The following is a 22,010-nucleotide window of genomic DNA, read 5'->3' as shown; positions in this document are numbered from 1 at the left end:
TCCCGACTCCATTGTCCTTGTCTGCCCAGTGAAGTTGGATAGCATCTTGTCCGAAGCCATGTTTCAGAAAATTGAAGAATATTGCAGTTTCGAGATTCCCGTTGGTAGCAAATTTGCAATCGGAGGTCATCTATCTTATCGTGTACATTGGTGGAGGGGAAGTGGTGGTTGGTTTTCCCTTCGCCTTAATTTTACCAGGACCCCCTTCCCTCTGTAACACCGGCATTTCCTCTTGGGTAGCCCGAAAATTTGATTGGAATTACAGAGAGCCCAGGGTAAATGAGTCGGAAGTTGAAGCCAGAATTGGGGTATGTAAATGCTGATCTGATTTTAAAAAGTTCTTGTCGGTTGTAAGAAATAATAGGGGATACATTTTGTGAAAATAAAGTAAAAATAAACAATAGAATAGCACAGTTGGGCCAGAGCTTGTAAAACGGCGGCCATCCAGTATGGCGCAATCTATACTGTGCATTCTAGTGTTTTATTTAATGTTGAGATTACAGAAGTCTTAGTGAAGGGCATTTTTTTATATTTTCATAATGAATTGGCTGACAGAATATTTCACCACCATGTGTTTCCATCTCCTCTATTCCTTTCTCAAACGTGCAGAGGGGCTGTCAACAGTTTAATTCAACGTTTTGTTGTGAAAATGTTACTATCGATGCTTTCACTTGGTTTCCCAAATTAAGCACTAGGAAGCTACAGGAACAGGATTGGAGAGCCAATGGCATACAGAGTTTGGGCAGAATATCATCTGTCGCGCAGATGATATGGGTGGAGATAAATAACTGGAGTAGCCTACATGGCATGATTGAAAAACGAAACAGTGGTAAAGCGGCCTCCATTCACTATTCAAGTGCATACAGATGACATGTATTTTTACCCCTGCCCTTGTTCCTGACCGGCTGATGTCATGATCGTCATAACCTATCCACCCAATCAATTCCTCCTTTCGGAGGTGGTCAGGAAGATATGATCACAATCAGTTCTTTTAATAATCTACACTGGTATAAAAATGTGTTTTATTTAAAATTGAATACAGAAAAGTCAACCTAACAACTATGACAGACATACAGATATTAACTTTGATCAACACAACAAAAAGGTAAAACCAAATACACAGTAACTCTGAACACATGAGATATGACTTTGGTGCTGTCAAATGTCTACAACGTTATATACAGTCCACATACTATAGAAACATTCATTCATAGGTCATATTCAAGAATTGGTTGTCTATTTCCCCCCAAAAAAAACATTCAAGCAAAAGCATTACACATTGAAAACTCAAAACACCTAAAATGTTCAAAAGTAATAGATTAAAGATGACAGAATAAAGGATTAAAAAAAGACACAGGAAAGTAATTTCTTACCTGTCCATTGATGGAAATAGGAATTGCGTGACTATATCAAGTCCGAAACACACAGAAGAATATTACCGTTTTTATGCCCTTACTAAGGTCTTAATAGTGCCCTGGAAAGATGATGATATGAATGCTCTCAGTATATATAAAATCCACTCAGAACTGCTCAAATGCCATGGTATCAGGGAAAAGGATAACACTTGTATTTACAGCCTGACCACACCAAGCTTTCAACAAAAAATAGATACTTTCAAAGGTCTTGCATTCTTCCAAAACATTTTCAATAGTTACTGGTGGAGCTCATGCTACGGTTGCAGACCCTATGGCTCTTTGTTTCAAAAGTATGGGGGCAACAAATGAAAAGACACTCCCTTGCAGTATATATGGCTTAATCCTGATTTTATCACTATTCTGATGGTTTGAATAAATCAACCAATTGTCGTTGGCTTTTGATAAATGTCCATTAGTAAAGTCAACCAACCAAGGTTCTCTTCAATTCCAGAGCTTCTTCACAGTTCTCAGGAGATCTCCTCATCCACTGTAAGCTCCTGCAGTTGCTCCTCAACAGAGCTCAGCTGATTCTCCTCTCTCTGTTGCTGCTCTGGCTCCTGGTTAGACTTCTGCTGCATACCAGGCTCTCCCTCTGGTTCATGGCGCCCGTTCTCCATGTTCTCTGTGCTCTCGAAGCAGCCAGAGTCCCTGGGTACGTCACCCTTCTCCTCAGTGCTACTTCCCTCCTCCTCTGGCTCAGACTCGTCATCCGCTGAGGGGGACAAAGACAAAACAATCATCAGCATCAATACAGCGTAGATAACGATCCCATCAACTTCAGTTTTGGTCCAAATGCATTATTTCAGTATGTATGTGCCTCTAATGTCAGGGAAATTGCCTTTAAAGTCAAGTGCAGTGCGACGTCAGCGCAGTGTGGTTCGTTTGAATTCCAGTCGTAGTGTACGTAATTAAAACAGGGAAGCACGTTGAAGCTGCTAGCCCCTCAGGCTAACAGCCAACCAAGCAGTTATGTTCAGAACAGAGGAAACCGCCATAATGATATGGATCATAACTGGTCGGAAACAGGTGTTTAAATGAGGGCTAATTATCTGACTGGAGGGAAGAGAGCTCCCATATCAAAGTGTTTATGAGGGCCAAATGGGGTTTCCTACAGGCCAATGCAGTAACTTGTGAGCGGAATGTTGTACCTTTACTGTACAGTTTGGCTCATGAAATTAAGCTAATCAGGTAACAATTTTCCAAGAAAGGAGAGAAAGCTGAAGATGGCACTGTACAGAGAAGTTATACATTTATAGGCTTTGCTGAAAATGTCCCGCATTACATTACATCTTGATGTAGCACATAGGAGGCTATGCTCCCATGTAAATGAGAAATGAATACATACAATGGGGTGATCGCTTACAGGTACATTATGGCATCATCTACCTGTAGTAAAACATTGCATCTGTGTGCTTAGTTTTTCTGTGATTATTTTGTGATCATGGGCCCCCTATAGTGTTTCTTGTGTGATCTATTATGTTATTATATGGAATTGAGTGTGGACCTACAGTCACGCAGCAGCTCAGTAGCAGTCAGAATCTTGGTACGTTGCTCAGCATCTGTGATGTTCAGTTCATTGAGGTGGGACTCCTTCAGCCCGCCAAAGTCCTCCAGGCTTTGGAAGCCGTGCATAGACAGCAAAGAGCCCAGCTCCTGAACAACAGAGAGAATCATCACATTAGCATTATAGTATTGCACAATAATCCAAAAATAAATGTTCATTATTTGACAGGGATTTCTGAGAGCTTCGAATGCAATGCAATTAAATGAGATGCGTTGTCAGATACTTATCCAGTTTCACTAATGTCTTTATACAGCACTCTGCGTTTAAACTTTTTCCAAATCTGAACTGATCTAAGTTAATAATGATTGCTCTTTGATTGCGTTCTCTAAGCCAATTGTCTATTTGAATCTGTATGAGATTAAGAGAATATGACTGTCTTACGGTGAGACCGATCCTCTCCAGAACTTCCTCCAGGGTCTGGGGCTTGTTTTTGGCCTTGGAGAAGCGGTTCTTGCTGGGGCACATTTTCCTCATGGGTGGCGTGGCCTCGTCCGGTAAGATGTTGACATAGATGAACTTGAAGGTGCCCACCTTGTTGTTGAGCTTCCCTGTCCATGTGCCCACCGGGTCCTTCTCAATGATCTGGATGATGTCACCTTTCTGCAGGAGAAACAGTGGATGATGAATACCTCGATTCAAACTAGATCCAATCTGCTTCCCAGTTATATAATACAATGTGACCACATACAGTGCCTTCAGAAAGTATTCATACCATTTGACTTATTCCACATTTTGTTATGTTACAGCCTGAATTAAATCATGGATGACAGATTCTCACCCATCTACACACAACACCACATAATGACAAAGTGAAAACATGTTTAGATTTTGCAAATTAGTTGAAAATGAAATACAAAAATCTAATTTACATAAGTATTCACACTCCTGAGTCAATACTTTGTAGAAGCGCCTTTGACGGCGATTATAGCTTTGAGTCATCTTTGGTAAGTCTGTGTCAGCTTTACACATCTGGATTTGGGGATTTTCTCCCTTTCTTCCTTGCAGATATTCTCAAGCTCTGTTAACTCTGCCATTTCCTGGTTGCTAAAATGCTAATAGTATAGCTAATTTCAGTTTATATGACATAACAAGCAAGTATAGTGTAGAGAATCATTGTACCATTTTAACCGCAGTGAAATATATTTTCCATAAGCTGGTGTACAAAACCGTAAGTAAAAGATGCAAAAATGAAACTTATGAACGGAAAGCATAGAAATAGTGCACATAGAACAGATCTACTGCTTCTTAGACTTGCTTTCAATGAGATTGACAGATCTATAACTGGTCGGTTCACCCAAAAAGTTACATATTGCAGCTTTAAGTCAGATGGGGAGCGGCGTTGAATAGTAATCTTCAAGTCTTTCCATAGATTTCCAATGGGATTCAAGTCTGGGGTTTTGGCCACTCAAGGACTTTCACATTCTTGTTCTAGCATTGCTTTGGCTGTATACTTGGGGTCATTGTCATGTTGGAACGTAAATCTTCTCCCCTGTCTAAGGTAATTTGCACTCGGAATAAAGTTCTCATCAAGGATTTGTCTGTATTTAGCTCCATTCATTGTTCCCTCTATCCTTGCCAGTCTCCCATTCCCTGCAACTGACAAGCATCCCCATAGCATGATGCTGCCACCACCATGCTTCATGGTAGGGATGGTGTTAGATGGGTGATGAGCTGTGCCTGGTTTTCTTCAGACCACAGAATCTCTCACATGCCGTCATGAGCCTTTTTCTCAGGAGTGTCTGGCCACTCTCCCATAAAGCCCATTGGTGAAGTGGTGTAGAGACTGTTGTCCTTCTGGCAGGTCCTCCCATCTCAGCCAAGTTCTGTCAGAGTGGTCATGGGTCCTTGGTCACCTCCCTGACCAAGGTCCTTCTTGCCCGGTAGCTCAGTTAGGTCGTACGGCCAGCTCTAGGCTGAGTAGTTCAATATTCTTTTCAATTTCCCAATGAGGAAGACCACTGTGCTCTTGAAAACTTTCAACACTCTAGAAATTGTTTTTTCCCTTACTCAGATATATGCCTCATCACAATTCTGCCTCGGAGATCTACAGACAGTTCCTTGGACTTCATGGTATAGTTTCTGCTCTGACAACTGTGGGACCTTATATAGACAGGTGTGTTTCTTTCTAAATCCTGTCCAAACAATTGAATTGGCCACAGGGGGACTACGTGTAATTTCATTTAATACATTTGCAGAAATGTCTAAAAACATGTTTTTACTTTGTCATTATAGGGTATTATGAGTAGATGGGTGAGAGAAAAACATATATATAATCCGTTTTGAATTCAGGCTGCAACAACAAAATGTGGAATAAGTCAAGGGGTATGAATACTTTCTGAAGGCACTGTACATTTTGTAGTATTATGTGAAGTGGTTCTGTCACCTTTCTGCAGGAGAAACAGTGGATAACTACCTCGATCCAAGCATTATCTGCATTCCAGTTAAGTAGTATATGATCACATACTGTATACCACAAAATGTATGTGAAGTCGGTCTGTGTAATTCTATTCTTCACTGAGCTACTCTAATAATAGCTACATGTCTAATCTGGTCAGCGCTCAGTACAATTGGCCCCTATATAGATTCAGCCATGGATGATGACTAAGGAATCATTCTTTTATTTCACAATCTGTTAACAAGTTCTTTCAGGAGGGCCTTACTTGGTAGCCTGGTTAAACCAGTCAATGCGGCAGTATTCGGAAGTACGGATGACTGACGTGCCCAAAGTAAACTGCCTGTTACTCAGGCCCAGAAGCTAGGATATGCATATACTTGGTAGTATTGGATAGAAAACACTAAAGTTATGTTAAAAAAACTGTTAAAACTGTTTAAAAAAACGGTTAAAATAATGTCTGTGAGTACAATAGAACTGATATAGCAGGCGAAAACCCGAGGAGAATCCATCCGGGATTTTTGTTGTTGTGGAGCTCACCACTCATTATAATGGCTGTCTATGGGAATATGAATGGAATACCTCCCATATTGCAGTTCCTAGGGCTTCCAGTAGATGTCAACAGTCTTTAGAAAGAGTTTCAGGCTTGTTTTTTGAAAAATTCACTAGAATTTGTAGTTTTTCTAAGTGGCTCCCATTTTGGCTGTAGTGTTGTGGTGCGCGTCGGTGAGGGCGCACACTTCGTTATTTATCTCTGGTAATGAACATACTATTCTCCTTCTTAAGTTTTAGAATTTATTTACATATCAGGGTACCTGAGGATTGATTAGAACCATTGTTTGACTTGTTTGGACAAAGTTTATTGGTAACTTTCGGGATTCATTTGTATGCATTTTGAACGAGGGATACCGGTGGATTACTGAGTCAAGCGCGCCAAATAAATGTACTTTTTTGGGATATAAAGAAGGACTTTATCAAACAAAAGGACCATTTGTGATGTAGCTGGGACCCTTTGGATTGCAAACAGAGGAAGATCTTCAAAGGTAAGTGATTTATTTTATCGCCATATCTGACTTTCGTGATGCCTCTGCTTGGTTGGAAAATGTTTGAAATGCGTTTGTATGCGGGGCGCTGTCCTCAGATAGTCGCATGGTGTGCTTTCGCCTTAAAGCCTTTTTGAAATCTGACAAAGTGGCTGGATTAACAAGAAGTTAAGCTTTTAAACGATGTAAGACACTTGTATTTTCATGAACGTTAAATATTACGAATTTTGTATTTTGAATTTCGCGCTCTGCAATTTCACCGGATGTTGTCGAGGTGGGGGCGCTAGCAGCATGCCTAGCCCAAAGAGGCTAAGTGGACTGTCAGTCTGGTTAAACCAGGCTACTTACTTGGAGCTTGAGGGACTCTATGTCGTAGGGGCTAGGGATGAAGTCTGTGTGGACACGAGCACGACCACAGAAGGGGCCTGTGTAGGGAGGACTGGACTCCTCCAGCCTCATGCTGTCTCTCTGGCTGTAGCCACTGTCCAGGCTCTGGCGGTCCCCACCTGTTGTAATACACAACACTCGTAGTCAGACAATCACTGGAAATCACTTGGCTTGGTTAGATATAGTTTATTTAACCTAACTTACACCCAGAGAGCTGGCGAGAGACGGGGCTGTGGACAGTGTCCTCGGAGCCATTGGAGCACACAGATGTCCTATTGCCTGCTGTCAGGCCTGGCATCCAGTCTGTGGTGGGAGACAGGGAGCCCTCATCACCACTCTCCCCCTGTATACATAAAGGATATTATTTAGGTGTTCAACAACAGACAGAGCCTTCAGGTCAAAATATGCCCTAACGATAGACATATATTCGTTATACAAAAAAAAGTGTGTTGTGTATATACATATTTTGTGTTTCTCTCTTGGCCCTAACATGGGGCTATAGTACACCCACAGACAGCTATCTGGGGACCCCTCATTAGAAAAGTCACTCCAAAGTATACTGTGCTGTAGCGTAGCCCTGTCAGTGGTGCGAAAATGGCTCAAGTAAAAGTCACCCAGTAAAATACTACTTGAGTAAAAGTCTAAAAGTATTTGGTTCTAAATATACTTAAGTATCAAAAGTAAAAGCATAAATCATTACAAATTCCTTATATTGAGAAAAAGCAGACAGCACCATTTTCTTGTTCGGAAAGTGAGCCATGGGCACACTCCAACACTCAGATGTCATTTACAAAAGCATTCGTGTTTAGTGAGTCCGCCAGATCAGAGGCAGTAGGGATGACGACATGTTCTCTTTGTAAGTGTGTGAATTGGACAATTTTTCTGTCCGGCTAAGCATAAAAAAAATGTATGAGTACTTTTGGGTGTCAGGGAAAATGTATGGAGTAAAAAGTACATTGTAATTGTTTTATTTATTTAACTAGGCAAGTCAGTTAAGAACACTTATTTACAATGACGGCCTACCCCAGCCAAACCCTAACAACACTGGGCCAATTGTGCGCCACCTTATGGGAGTCCCAATCACAGCCAGTTGTGATACAGCCTGGAATCGAACCAGGGTCTATAGTGAAGCCTCTAGCACTGAGATGTAGTGCCTTAGACTGCTGCGCAACTCGGAAACGCCCTTTTATTTCGGAGATACCCACAAAAAACGACTTAAGTAGTACTTTAAAGTATTTTTACTTAAGTACTTTACACCACTGAGCCTTGTATGGTAGAATGAGTTGTAGCTGTGAAAGCCTTTGTTTGGATGCTATTTGAAATGTGACCACTAGGGGGAGGCACTATCAACCTTTTGAAGATATTCATGTAAAGGTGTTCAGTATTTAGACACAGGTAACTGCCAAAATAATGGAAACACTTGAGTAAATGAGGGATACAATGTACATTGAAAGCAGGTGCTTCCACACAGGTGTGGTTCCTGAGTTAATTCAGCAATCAACATCCCATCACGCTTATGGTCATATATAAACATTCTGGGCAGGCCATTATTTTGTCTACCATGGCTATGCCCTCATAGGATGACAATGCCCCCATCCACAGATAACAAGTGGTCACTGAATGGTTTGATAAGCATGAAAACTATATGCCATGGCCGTCTCAGTCACCAGATCTCAACCCAATTGAACACTTATGGGAGATTCTGTAGCGGTGCCGGAGATAGCGTTTTCCACCACCATCAACAAAACACCAAATTATGGAATTTCTTGCGGAAGAATGGTGTCGCATCCCTCCAATAGAGTTCCAGACACTCGTAGAATATATGGCAAGGTGGATTGAAGCTGTTCTGGTGGCTCATGGTGGCCTAACGCCCTACTAAGACACTTTATGTTTATGTTGCCTTTATTTGAGTTGTCATATGATATACAGGTAATAAAGTGTCTCATTTTCAGGGTTAAACTAAATATCTATTCCCCCCAAAAATATAGCACATATTTGAATCTATATTTGATTTTTGGAATATAAATTATGTTTACAATATAAACTCAGCAAAAAAAGAAACGTCCTCTCACTGTCAACTGCGTTTATTTTCAGCAAACTTAACAAATGTGTAAATATTTGTATGAACAGAATAAGATTCAACAACTGAGACATAAACTGAACAAATTCCACAGACGTGTGACTAACAGACATGGAATAATGTGTCCCTGAACAAAGGGGGGGGGGTCAAAATGCCAGTTCTTGCTGTGAGATGTTACCCCACTGTTCCACCAAGGCAAGTTCCTGGACATTTCTGGGGGGAATGGCCCTAGCCCTCACCCTCCGATCCAACAGGTCCCAGGCATGCTCAATGGGATTGAGATCCGGGCTCTTCGCTGGCCATGGCAGAACACTAACATTCCTGTCTTGCAGGAAATCACGCACAGAACGAGCAGTATGGCTGATGGCATTGTCATGCTGGAGTGTCATGTCAAGATGAGCCTGAAGGAAGGGTACCACATGAGGGAGGAGGATGTCTTCCCTGTAACGCACAGCGTTGAGATTGAGCTTGTTGTCATTGCAGGCAGTCTGTTGATGCTGTGACATACCGCCCCAGACCACGACGGACCCTCCACCTCCAAATCGATCCCGCTCCAGAGTTCAGGACTCGGTGTAACGCTCATTCCTTCGACGATAAACGCGAATCCGACCATCACCCCTGGTGAGACAACTGTGACTCGTCAGTGAAGAGCACTTTTTGCCAGTCCTGTCTGGTCTAGCGACGGTGGGTTTGTGCCCATAGGCAACGTTGTTGCCGGTGATTTCTGGTGAGGACCTGCCTTACAACAGGCCTACAAGCCCTCAGTCCAGCCTCTCTCAGCCTATTGCGGACAGTCTGAGCACTGATGGAGGGATTGTGCGTTCCTGGTGTAACTCGGGCAGTGGTTGTTGCCATCCTGTATCTGTCCAGCAGGTGTGATGTTCAGATGTACCGATCCTGTGCAGGTGTTGTTACATGTGGTCTGCCACTGCGAGGACGATCAGCTGTCCATCCTGTATCCCTGTAGCGCTGTCTTAGGCATCTCACAGCATAGACATTGCAATTTATTGCCCTGGCCACATCTGCAGTCCTCATGCTTCCTTACAGCATGCCTAAGGCACGTTCACGCAGATGAGCAGGGACCCTGGGCATCTTTCTTTTGGTGTTTTTCAGAGTCAGTAGAAAGGCCTCTTTAGTGTCCTAAGTTTTTATAACTGTGACCTTAATTGCCTACCGTCTGTAAGATGTTAGTGTCTTAACGACCGTTCCACAGGTGTATGTTCATTAATTGTTTATGGTTCATTGAACAAGCATTGGAAACAGTGTTTAAACCCTTTACAATGAAGATCTGGGAAGTTATTTGGATTTTTACGAATTATCTTTGAAAGACAGGGTCCTGAAAAAGGGCAGTTTCTTTTTTTGCTGAGTTTAATTGCCATTTTATTAGACAACCTGTCAGTTATGATGATTTATTGGTAAGGAGACAGACATCACGTTGTAAGCTTTGGAACCATCTTTGTTAAGACCAAACCATATAGCATTACGGGCACTGTAGTATATCAAGTTACACTTACCCCCTCCTCTGCCAGGGCCTTCTGTACCGTCTTGGAGGTTTTGCGGGTCATGGTGCGTGAGATGACGTTACGCCACGACTTCTTCCCCTGCTTACTGCCACTCTTCACTGCATCCTCCACAGGCATATCCTCTGGCACCTAAAAGGTTCATTTTGGTTACCATTTCAACATTTACTTAAGTCGGTCTTTGCAAGATGTGGGTGTTGTGTGCTGTTTTTATCTATGTGGATCACAAATGAAGTGCACAGGGTCACCTAACTAGGGCTGTGGCGGTTATTAAATTATGTCAGCTGGGGATTGTCAAGAAAATAGCTGCCGGTCTCACGGTAATTCACCGGTAATTAACATAAACAGGTTTAGCATCTCCTGTCTTTCATGCATAACCTACCAGCCACTGATGCAGACCTTTGGAACATCTAGCATACATTTTAAAAGTCTAATAAATCCTATTAAAATAGCCTACACCATCACAACAAATCCATTCATTATTTCAGACAAGTCTAAAGAAACATGACATGTAGAAAATGTAGTCTATTTCAGAAAAACAGATTAGCATACTCTGAGATGCCCTTTTATAAAGGCCCTGATCTGGCTATACCATATTGTGAGCTACACTAGTTCATTTATAAGACAAGATTTGCTTAGAATTCCGTGGCATTATTTTATATTTTATTGTATAAAGAATACAATTGAATACATTCTAATGCTGCATGATGTTACTCTAATGGTGATTTGAAAAAAGTTGCATGCAAAGCTCTGCTTTGTTTCTTGTGAAGGCTACACACACTTCATCAGTCTCTCATTCACAATTTTACAAGCACTTGATAATATTCTCACCAGGCCTCGAATTTCCTGGCGGCATCCCCCTTGTGTGGCCGTAATGCCCCCTAAAAAAATCCATGCTTTTTGTGGCCAAAGTGGACTGAATATAATAATTATAATTCCCTTCTCCCAGCTGCCAATCGTTGTGCTCCAAAGCACCTCTCTCACATGGCTCTCTCAGATATCTCAATTCTTATTATAAAAACTGGATGGTTTGAGCCCTGAATGCTGATTGGCTGACAGCCGTGGTATATCAGACCACATACCACGGGCATGACAAAACATGTATTTTTATTGTTCTAATTACATCGGTAACCAGTTTATAATAGCAGTTGCATCGTGCCTAAGAACAGCCCTTAACCGTGGTATTAAGCCATATACCACAACCCCTCGTGCCTTATTTGTTAATTAGCCAATGCCCATTACATGATCTGGTCCTTCTCACAGGCATCTCAGCTCCGAAGTAGGCTATAAGTGCAGACAGACACATCTGGGACGCAACTGTGCGTGTCCTTCTTATCGAATTTCGAGGCGCATATTGAAAATGTGAGAAGAACTGTCCACATTTACTTTTTGTCAGCCCACAAGATGAGTAGACCTAACAATCAGCAAAAGCACTAGCCTATGTCAATCTGCTATCCCCCATAGTACAAAATGTACCTATTCTATTGGTCACCTTGTCCATCTGTGCAAGAAATAAATATTCCAAACATACTCTGGGACAGTTGTGGGATGCGATAGATCCCAAAGTAATACAACCACTCTCTTAAACTATTAGGCTATTTCTTCACATTATAAGCGCAGCAATGTGCACACGGCAGTAGGCTATAAGCGCATATGTTCCAAAATGCAATCAATTACCTGGAAAACACTGTTCTCAAAAGTGACCGCAAATGCAAGTAATGCTTTATTATAAAGGTGCATTTTTATGGTGAAAATGGACTTCCCCAAACTTGAAACTCATGTGCGGCCTATCTATGCCAGTTAGGCTCTACTTAATTATTATTATTTGATATTTTTTTCTCCCCAATTTCAATCTTGTCTCATTGCTGCAACTCCCCAACATGCTCGGGAGAGGCAAAGGTCGAGTCATGCGTCCTCCTAAACATGACCAGCCAAACCGCGCTTCTTAACACCCGCCCACTTAACCCGGAAGCCAGCTGCACCAATGTGTCGGAGGAAACGCCACCCAACTGACGACCGAAGTCAGCCTGCAGGCACCCTTCCCACCACAAGGAGTGGATAGAGCGCGATGAGCCAAGTAAAGCCCCCCCGGCCAAACCATGCTGAGCCAATTGTGCGCCACCCTATAGGACTCCCGGTCACGGCCGGTTGTGACACAGCCTGGGGTCGAACCCGGGTCTGTAGTGACGCCTCAAGCACAGTGCTTTAGACCGCTGCGCCACTCTGGAGGCCCCAGCATCTACTTATTTTAAGAAGTTATTTGGTCACTTTAGTTGTGATACAAACCTTATCCAGACATATAGGCCTATGGGCTAAGCTACATGAGGTGGGCGACTATGATTTGAAAAAGTTGCCAAATAAAAAGTAATGCACTGTTTCTTGCCTTACTGAACAAGCTGGGCATCATTCATAAGTGATAGGTTAATATTGTCATCCATCAGACTATTATTAATTTAATCTTGTCTTTACATTTACTAAATAATATATTTGTGAAATTAGTTTGATTTAGAATGAACCATTATCATACACCGGTCACGCAACAGGGGCAGGGGGAAAAAAAATACATAAAATATTAACTTAAAAAGCGAATGTAGGACTCTTTTCCCATGGTTCATTTTCATGCCACCCAGGTAGGCTATACTCCTGTTGTAAAAGATAAGCAATATGCTTAATATTAGGAAACTTGAGAAAAAAATATAGCCTATATAAATGTTGCGCAACATGAGTTCATGGGCTCTCATTAAGTGTTTGATTTGATTTTCGATTACATTTGCATTGACGTCAGAGTGATTACAGGGACAATAGAGTGCTGAGTACGAGGCAGTTAGCAAGTTTGGTAGGCTACTTATGACCATCAGCAGCAGAGCTTGGAGAAGCCTAGTTACCATGACTAAACGGTCACGAGGAATTTGACTGTGATTTCATACACAAACATGTTAAGTGATCAATGTAACTTGTGTGATGATGTGCTCTAGAGTGGCTCATAGCGCACGCTTCACACACACAAACAGATTGCGGTGTGTGACGTGAATCAGTGATTGGGATCCTGTGTCGGGGAGAGGGCTTCCAGTGAAGCTTGGCTGTGATGACAGTTTGTGTGTGTCACCGGCAGAAGGCCCAGAGAGAGAGAGAAGAGCATGGTGCAGTGAGTCATACTAGCTCCTCCTCACAGGGCTACAGTGCTGTGTCAGAATGGCTGTATGGGGAACATGGAAGCCTACAACCCCATCTTCAGCACAACAGACCACATCACCACAAGTGCTGTAAACACATACTGCAGATTTCTCACATACATACAGAGCAAAACTTGAAAATAAATGCAGAAACACATACAAAAGCATGGATGCACGCACGCACCTACAAAATCATTAGAACATTGCTTAGGAAGAGATCTCATTATTTAATCATTTCTGGAGGTGGATTAGTCGTAGTGAATGGGATCTGGCTGAGAAGCAGCAGACTGTCTGGAAGACAGCAGCCAGCGGTTCTCTGCTTGAATAGCTTTTTACAGAGGACATCCTGCTCTGGTATTTCTGTCCTTCTGTCTCTCAATGTGGTTTGATTTAGACGCAGCTCTAAACTTCATCCTCTGAACTTCCTCTCATTGTTGAAAACCTCTTCTAAACTTCTACCTCTAACTTCCAGCCATACTGTTTTTAAAAATACAGTAGAGAAATAAATGCTATCCATTCAAGTTTGATTATATTGTCATCAACGTGAAACTGAGGAAGTACAGAACTCGGCTATTGTTGGTATCAGTTGTTGACAGTTCTTTGTTTTTAGCAATTTTTGGGAAGCATGAACTGCAAACTTCCTTTATCGTTAAACACTGATGTCAGTTTTCCCTTTGTGGTCAATAGACAATTTAGTGTGAATGTGGGTATGGTTGAAACTCAGTTGTTGAATGAACGTTAACCAGTATGTCCTTCGTCGAGGAACAAGTACTTTTAGAATTTCAGTAAACTAAGAGATTGAATTTGAAACCATCCCTGTATTTATTTAATCCATTTTTTGCTATTAAACTGTAACCTGATTGGATTATGTGAATACATATGCCTGCCAATGGAAGACAGGAGAGGCTTTTGTTTTTAATAGAGGTCGTTCGGTAAACCATGCTCATGTGAAGAGTAACCTTCCCTAAGGCCTGAAGAATTGCTTTAGCTTCCCAAGCTAATGCCTAGGCTTTAGCTCAGAAGGCTAACACAGCATACTGGCGACCCGGGTTCAAAGCCAGTCAGTCTCACTGTAAACTTACTGTGTAGTCCAAGTTGAGCTCCTTGTCCACCACTACTGGGGACTTGGGCTTCATGAAGTCCTTGAAGCTGCTGGACCTCTGCAGAGTGAGCTGTGGAGACAGAGGGAGGACACAGACGATTTATGTAGGGGAGACCTAGAGAAATACACATTTGAGTCATAAAAAATATATACATCTCGACATTCAAGTCATGTGGTCTTAAAAACGTACAACATTTCATCAAAGATATTTTGGCACCCAGAGAGTTCTTCTAGTAAAATACGCAGACAGTTGTAATAGAGACAATGAGCCAGGAGGAGATAGAACCTTGGCATGATATCTAAAATAGGGTAGAGATCACATGGTAGCGTTTATCATTTTGGCAACTTTTTTTTAGATTTGAGGAAGAAGAAACTCAGATACAGCTGAGAAGAGCCAAAATGCCACTGTGGCCAATCTTTGGGGGTTTAGGCCTGGTTATGGTTCAGGCCTCCTGTTGAGCACTTACAGTAATGACAAACTCTGAATCATCAAGTTTATTAAAATGAGAACTTAACAAAACCGATTCATAAAATAAGAGGAAGCGCCTACATTCAACTAAATGTACCTGATAAACATTTCTCAGGACATTAGAAACAGCTGTGTGCAGAGTTTATTGTTTGTGTTGTTGGTTGAAATCACTCCTGAGATAGTACTTTTCACACTGATGTTTCACAATACGTGGTATCACGTCCTTATCAGTCGAGATTCACAGAATAAATCTATATCAGACAGGCTTAGTCATAACGCTAGCTCGGCAGGTCGTCATGGGATATTTAGTCGTATATTATGGGATATATATGCTTACAGTATATCCTGACCAATATCTGACTACAGGTCAAAAGGACACTGCTGCTCCCAAAGCTGCCTGCACAGATGGTGACTGTATTAAAAAGTGCATTTTGTACCTTTCCTGGATCACAAATCAATACAGTGGGCTGATCCCAACCAGGTTAAACCAGCATGCAGCATGAGACACGGCTTACACAGATCTACAAGGCTTAGACGCAGTCAATAACATTATAGAATACTGTTCCCAAAATATGGCAAAGATGAAAGCTGTATTCATGTCTGCTGTTTTATAGACTAGTATGCTTCTATTTGCTCTATGCCTCCATCTCTAGTCTCTCCAATGCATTTCAATAAACCCCTTAATTAGCCTTTTCATCTCTTCCCATCTCTGATTATACACTTCAGTTATGAATCAAACATTTTCCCATCTGTGATTACACATATGATTGAGTCTCAATTTGATACTGTACTGAGAATCAATACAGAAATCGTTGATGCGGTCGAACAGTTTCCACTTGGAGTTCCCTATAGCGATAGGGCAGAGTTGGGTAAGTTGAGAATTATTTTTTTACATTCAGCATCTCTCCGTCAAGGGAATTATTGTATTCTTTCTAACAAAGCTATCTACATAACATTTCAGGATGTTGTGTAATGCTGGAAATAAGAATTAATGTAAACATTACAGTTTTGGAAACATAACTTGTCCGAAAAAGGTGGTCTCTTGGTATAACTTATCCTGGGTATATGGGGCAAGTTGAGCCACGGGACAGGGTAAGTTAAGCCGCCTACAAATTTCTGTACTGAATTAAATATTACCACTACCTTTTTAAAACCATGTCTATATTTCTTTTTCAAACACCATTTAACGCAATCACACTCCCTTTTTCTCTCCTATTTCGATCTTGTCTCATCGCTGCAAATCCCCAACGGGCTCGGGAGGCGAAGGTCGAGTCATGTGTCCTCCGAAATATGACCAGCCAAACCACGCTTCTTAACACCTGCCCACTTAACCCGGAAGCCAGCCGCACCAATGTGTCGGAGGAAACACCATTCAAATGGACGACAGAGGTCAGCGTGCAGGCGCCCGTCCTGCCACAAGGAGTTGCTAGAGCGTGATGAGCCATTTAAAGCCCCCCGGCCAAACCCTCCCCTAACCCGGACGACGCTGGGCCAATTGTGCGCCGCCCTATGGGACTCCCGATCACGGCCGGTTGTGATACAGCCCGAGATCGAATCCTTGTCTGTAGTGACGCCTCTAGCACTGCGAAGCAGTGCCTTAGACCGCTGCGCCACTCGGGAGGCCCCATTTTGTCTTTTATTCATTTTAAGAATCTTTTAACACAGGCTTAACACCAAACAAACACTTACTACTTTTTAAAAACACTTTCAACATAGTCCAGGCCCTTTTTTTTTACCTCATATCCCAGCAATAATGCCTTGCATTATGCCTGGGAAGAAAACACTTATTAGCCCACAGAGCTGGACTTTCATGCTAGCTTTAGGACCTCATATTGAAGCTTTTACAGACCCCAACTGATGTATAGAAACATTTTTAAATATCTACTTTGCTTTAGAAACAAGCATCATGAAACCTCTAACTGTTTTTTGGACCTAACTTGCTTACCCCTTTTTCATGTTTTGTTCTTCAAACTCCATGAAATTATTAAACATTTTGTGTATGGTTTCCTAGAAACAAGGTCGTCTCAACTTACCTCACTCTCCCCTAAGCAGCCATTACTTTCCATGGCCTATGTTCCATGGCCTATGTTCATATCCACGTCTCTTTCTTGCCCCTATCTAAAAATCCACAGAATATGGGTACATGTTGGGCAACTGTCAGCATCCAATCGCTGCAGGTGTCTAGACAGCCTTGGTGGCAATAGTGGTCTATGTTGTCTCTTCCTGGTGCCACTGAATTAGAGGGAACAACTTCTCAGAGAAGATAGAGTTTGTGTAGTTTATTATGATAGGCATTAGTATCATCTAATATCCATTGGGTGATCTTGCTGAGAAGCAAATCATTTGCCTTGTCTAGCATCAAAACCCACTTAAGTCCACTTTTCAGATACAGTATATCTGCTCCTGAACAATAGAGTCTTTGCATTCAGTTTGACCTTTCATCTATTTCTCAACTATTGCGTGTCATGGTGACGCAGTGAGGTGATGAGATGTGTAATGATGAAACTTGGATAGAAGCGTAGAATATGCATGCAGATGGAAAACAAGGGCACTGGTGTTAAACATAGGAGAATAGCTGTTACCCAACCAAGCCAGTAGAGCTTTAGAGAGCGAGAAGCCACAAAATGATTAAGTATGACTCAAACTGAACTTAGCTGCTAAGTCCATGGCCAATAGCAATGAATCATACAGCAATATTAGAGGAACTAAGGTTTAGTGCCATGAGAAGCAATACTTTGTCTTTTTAACCCTGACAACCAAGGCTTCCATCTATTTCAGTTCCGAGTTTTAGAAGATTTTTTTCAAGTCACCACAAAGGTTTCTTCTTCTAAGCCTGTGTAGCAAAACCTGTCAGTGTTCGTTGCACATACAGACAATAGGCTAATGTGCCTCTCACCATCATCAGTGTTTGAGTTAGTACAAGGGGATGAGCCAGAGAAAGTAGCACTCTAAATTACTGTCCATCATGTGTTCATTCATCAATAAGATGAACACGTTGTGTTGCTCTCTTGTTTTAGCAACATCATTTTTTTCACTTGATCACTGCTCATTTTGAAGAAAAAATTGCGGTCCAAAGCCCTTTTTGCAGTGTTCAGACAGCGCTTCTCCTCTTGTCATTGCACTTTGTTTCATCATTACTCACAGACACAATCCTCCCATCCAAACACAGACAACCCAAACCTCCTCACCTTCTTCTTCTGCACCTTCTCCTGCACCTGCTCCTTCTCTGAGGCGTTGGAAGGTTTTCGCCGTAACATTGTTCCTCTATGGTTCCTGCTGCTATTCTTTTTGGTCAAACAGTGGAGAGACGGGCACCAACGCAGACTTCAGCAGCTCCTGTCACTCCGATGTCACTTCTAGAGAACTCTGACAAAACAGTAGAGACAAAAAGAGTGACTTCCTGTTTGACAGAGTAGAGCACAGAGACTGAGAGGAAGACACGTGACCACACAGGAAGTGGAGAAGCAAACTTCTGTAGGCGCTTTGGTTTGGGTTTGACAGAGAAACTCAACATTGCTTGTATTTTTTTCTTCTTCATTATTTTAATAACCTTGCGTGCCAGGCTTTTTGGACATACATTGCTGGTGAAAGTGACGATTCATCTCTTAAGTTCACAAAACTAATGGTTGATATCAGTGGATGCTGGTGAGAGGAGCTATAGGAGGATGGCCTCATTGTAATGGCTGGAATGGAATAAATGGAACAGAGTCAAACATCTGGTTCGACACCGTTTGATACCATTCCATTTATGCCATTCCAGCCATTACAATGAGCCTGTCCACTTATAGCTCCTCCCACCAGCCTCCACTGGTTGATATAGTCAGAAAGAGTAATGGTTCTAATCCAATTTGTCTAAAATAGGGGATAGCTAACATAAAATAGGGGTTAAGCCACGGAACAAGAGTAGCCAGCAGTTAAAGATGACAATTTTCTTTGTCGGTAGACCTACTCTGTCTGGGGTGGAAAGGTAGGCCTAACTTTCGAAAGTACCGTGCTCAGATTCCTAATGAAGTCTCATATTTAATTATTTGCAAACAGGGCCAGTTTCGTATCAAACAACACACACTGATTTGGCATTGGAGAAATATGATAAGATGAACACAGAGGGTTACGCAACCCTGCTGCCCTATATACATAGACTTGGACTCACTGGCCACTTTAACAGCCAGAAGTGGTGGGTATCCTAGTGGTTAGAGCATTGGGCCAGTAACCAGAAGGTTGGTGGATCGAATCCCCGAACTGACAAGGTAAAAATGTGTTGTTCTGCCCCTGAACAAGGCAGTTAACCCACTGTTCCTAGGCTGTCATTGTAAATAAGAATTTGTTCTTAACTGACTTGCCTAGTTAAATATAAATTTATGGAACACTAGTCACTTTTAATAATGTTTACATTACATTTATATACTGTATCATATTCTACTATATTTTAGTTAATGCCACTCCGACATTGCTCAATCTAATATTTATATATTTCTTAATTCCATTCTTTTACTTTTACATGTGTGAAATATTGTGAATCGTTTTTAGATACTACTGCACTGTTAAATACTACTGCAGTGTTGGATCTAGGAACACAAGCGTTTTGCTACACCCACAATAACATCTGCTAAATATGTGTATGTGACCAAAAACATTTGATTTGATAGGGCTATCTGTGTCCATTCTTAGCCTGTAATTTCTGTAATTTGTGTGGTATTAATTGTATGAAAGGTTTATAAAAGGCAATTTTTCTCGAACCTGCAATTACGATGATAGATTAATGTAATAATTTTACTATAAAGGAGAGAGAGATTCTTGCATCGCTTTTACTATAAAAGAGATCGTTCCATCCCTACTCTTGTCCACGGTGGTCTGTGAACCCACAACCTTCTGACCCGCAGCCTTGTGCAACATTTCTGCAATGCCATGTAGCCTACTACACAGGTCCAGGAACAGTTTCTAAAACTGACTCTGGTCTGTCCAAGAATTAAGGGTAAATGGTAGACACGTTCTCTGCTATACATTTTGTTTTAATGATTGTTTTGCGTATAGGGGAGGGTCATTTGTTTATTTTCAAGCATTCAGGGGGGTTTTAGGTAAAATATATTTTACCTGAAGGTAGGGCCATTCATTTTCATTTCATACAGGTCTGATTTTCTCCATGTATCCCTTATTATAAAAAAAGTGTGTAGTAATTTAACTATTTATTTTCTGAAAATTATTTCTCACGTATATAAAAGATACGTTCCTTATGTTTCCAAAAAATTTCCGCAAGTGATGCGTTTTAACGTTCAGAACAAGCATCGGGGCTCTTAACAAAACTCCCCAGAATACACTCAAAAGGCACTAACGGCAGTTAGTGTCTATGACTGGGTTAAACAAGTTCATGCCTCCCTCATTCTGTCTATATTTACCTCTTGCAAAACAAGAAAGAAGGCAGATCCACCAGAGTGCAAGAAATGAATCATATTTTGCATGTAAAAAGAGTAGAGGAGGTTTTCTTCCTCTTAACCATAACATACAGTAGGGGCCTACTGAAATACAGTACTGGGCGGGAGTAAAACCCCACCCTGGCTTGAAAGCTGCCATCCCTTTCGGCATTCACTCCTCCACATCCTATCTGCTATGAGTGCTCATCATTAGAGTTTTCAAAGTGCTATTCACTTGTTGTTGGGCACTGTTACTAGTCATGCCAGTCATACGAAATACTGGCCAGAAGAAGATGAGTTCCACCTTTTATAGTGATTTCTGTCTGATAAAGGTGCTACTTGAGGTTGTGTATGATAGAGATGCTAGTTGAGGATTCGAGCACTGAGCCAGCTTTACAAAAATACCCGAAGTATTTCTATCAGAGCAGACCTGAACCATGGAAGTGAAAGCCAACAAGAGATGACACATTTAGAAACTGAAGCTGCTGGGCAGGTGTAAATCCCTGTCACAGGAGAAACACACAGCCTGCCCGACCAGAAACACATCCATGTTGATCCTTGATAAGGTATACAGAGTGGTCTGTCAAATCACGCATTTCCCTGTGGATTCTATTTCTAGTATTTTCTTTATCGTCCATCGGTTGATTTCCTTGGTTGTTATTGGCTCAAGGTAGAAGTTGTCCTTGATTTAGGACCAGATTACCCTGCCCCTCAATCCTAACTTTAACCATTAGGGGGATAGAACATATTGATCCCTGCTTCAGTGGTTAGGGATATCTCCCTGACCCTGCAACTCAAGGGCAACTTTTACTTTGAGCCAATAACAACCGATAAAAACAACTAATGGATGATAAAAAAAAATACTAGAAATCGAATCCACAGGAAAATGCGTATACATTTTACCTTTGCATGTTGGACAAAACAAGCATTAGTAGGCCTATGCGGAGATAGACATACAAGGAAGTAGATATGTGTTAAATGTAGCCTATTATTTTGGAGGGTTGTCAAACGACATGACTAGAGGATGCCCTAGTTAAGTTTCCGAACGTTGGCAACAAGTTTGAGGTTTTTGTGTGTTTGTACAAACGTTTGAGGGACAAAAGCATAAATAAACAATGTTCAGCATAAGACATACTGGTTTCATTGAAAGAATAAACAGTAGCAATCCAAGAGGATCAACAGTATACACTTCATTTAGGGACAATGTGAAAGTTAAGATATAGTACATTTACTAAAACTGTGTTCAGGTCTTAGGGAAATATTTTCCTTACATAGAGACAATGAGGTCATATTTTCAACATCAATTAGTAATTGCATTGTTCCTCTTTTTCCAGTGGCCATAGCCACAGACCCAACCATTTCAAACACACAGACAGTGTCATCTAACCAACAACAATGGAAATATAGCACAGCCAAGCCATCTTTCTCTTCTTATGAAAACTTGTTTTCCTATGCGG

At 41.5% G+C, this 22,010-nt stretch overlaps 1 protein-coding gene across 1 annotated transcript; it reads right to left on the bottom strand.

Annotated features, from left to right (window-relative positions):
- Positions 1 to 1,008: 1,008 nt before the first annotated feature.
- Positions 1,009 to 18,574, bottom strand: sash3 (SAM and SH3 domain containing 3). The gene is made up of 8 exons (XM_014211822.2): positions 18,334 to 18,574; positions 14,657 to 14,746; positions 10,396 to 10,533; positions 7,006 to 7,144; positions 6,763 to 6,920; positions 3,361 to 3,579; positions 2,924 to 3,068; positions 1,009 to 2,127 (listed from the first exon to the last, which is right to left on the bottom strand). Exons 1-8 carry the CDS (start codon positions 18,400 to 18,402, stop codon positions 1,883 to 1,885), a joined length of 1,203 nt encoding a protein of 400 aa, XP_014067297.1. The 5' UTR covers positions 18,403 to 18,574; the 3' UTR covers positions 1,009 to 1,882.
- Positions 18,575 to 22,010: the final 3,436 nt, after the last annotated feature.

This window comes from Salmo salar, chromosome ssa09, assembly GCF_905237065.1.
Source record: "Salmo salar chromosome ssa09, Ssal_v3.1, whole genome shotgun sequence".
Classification (NCBI taxonomy): domain Eukaryota; kingdom Metazoa; phylum Chordata; class Actinopteri; order Salmoniformes; family Salmonidae; genus Salmo; species Salmo salar.
Note: the sequence above shows the minus strand (reverse complement) of the source record. Positions and strands in the feature narration are given on the sequence as shown.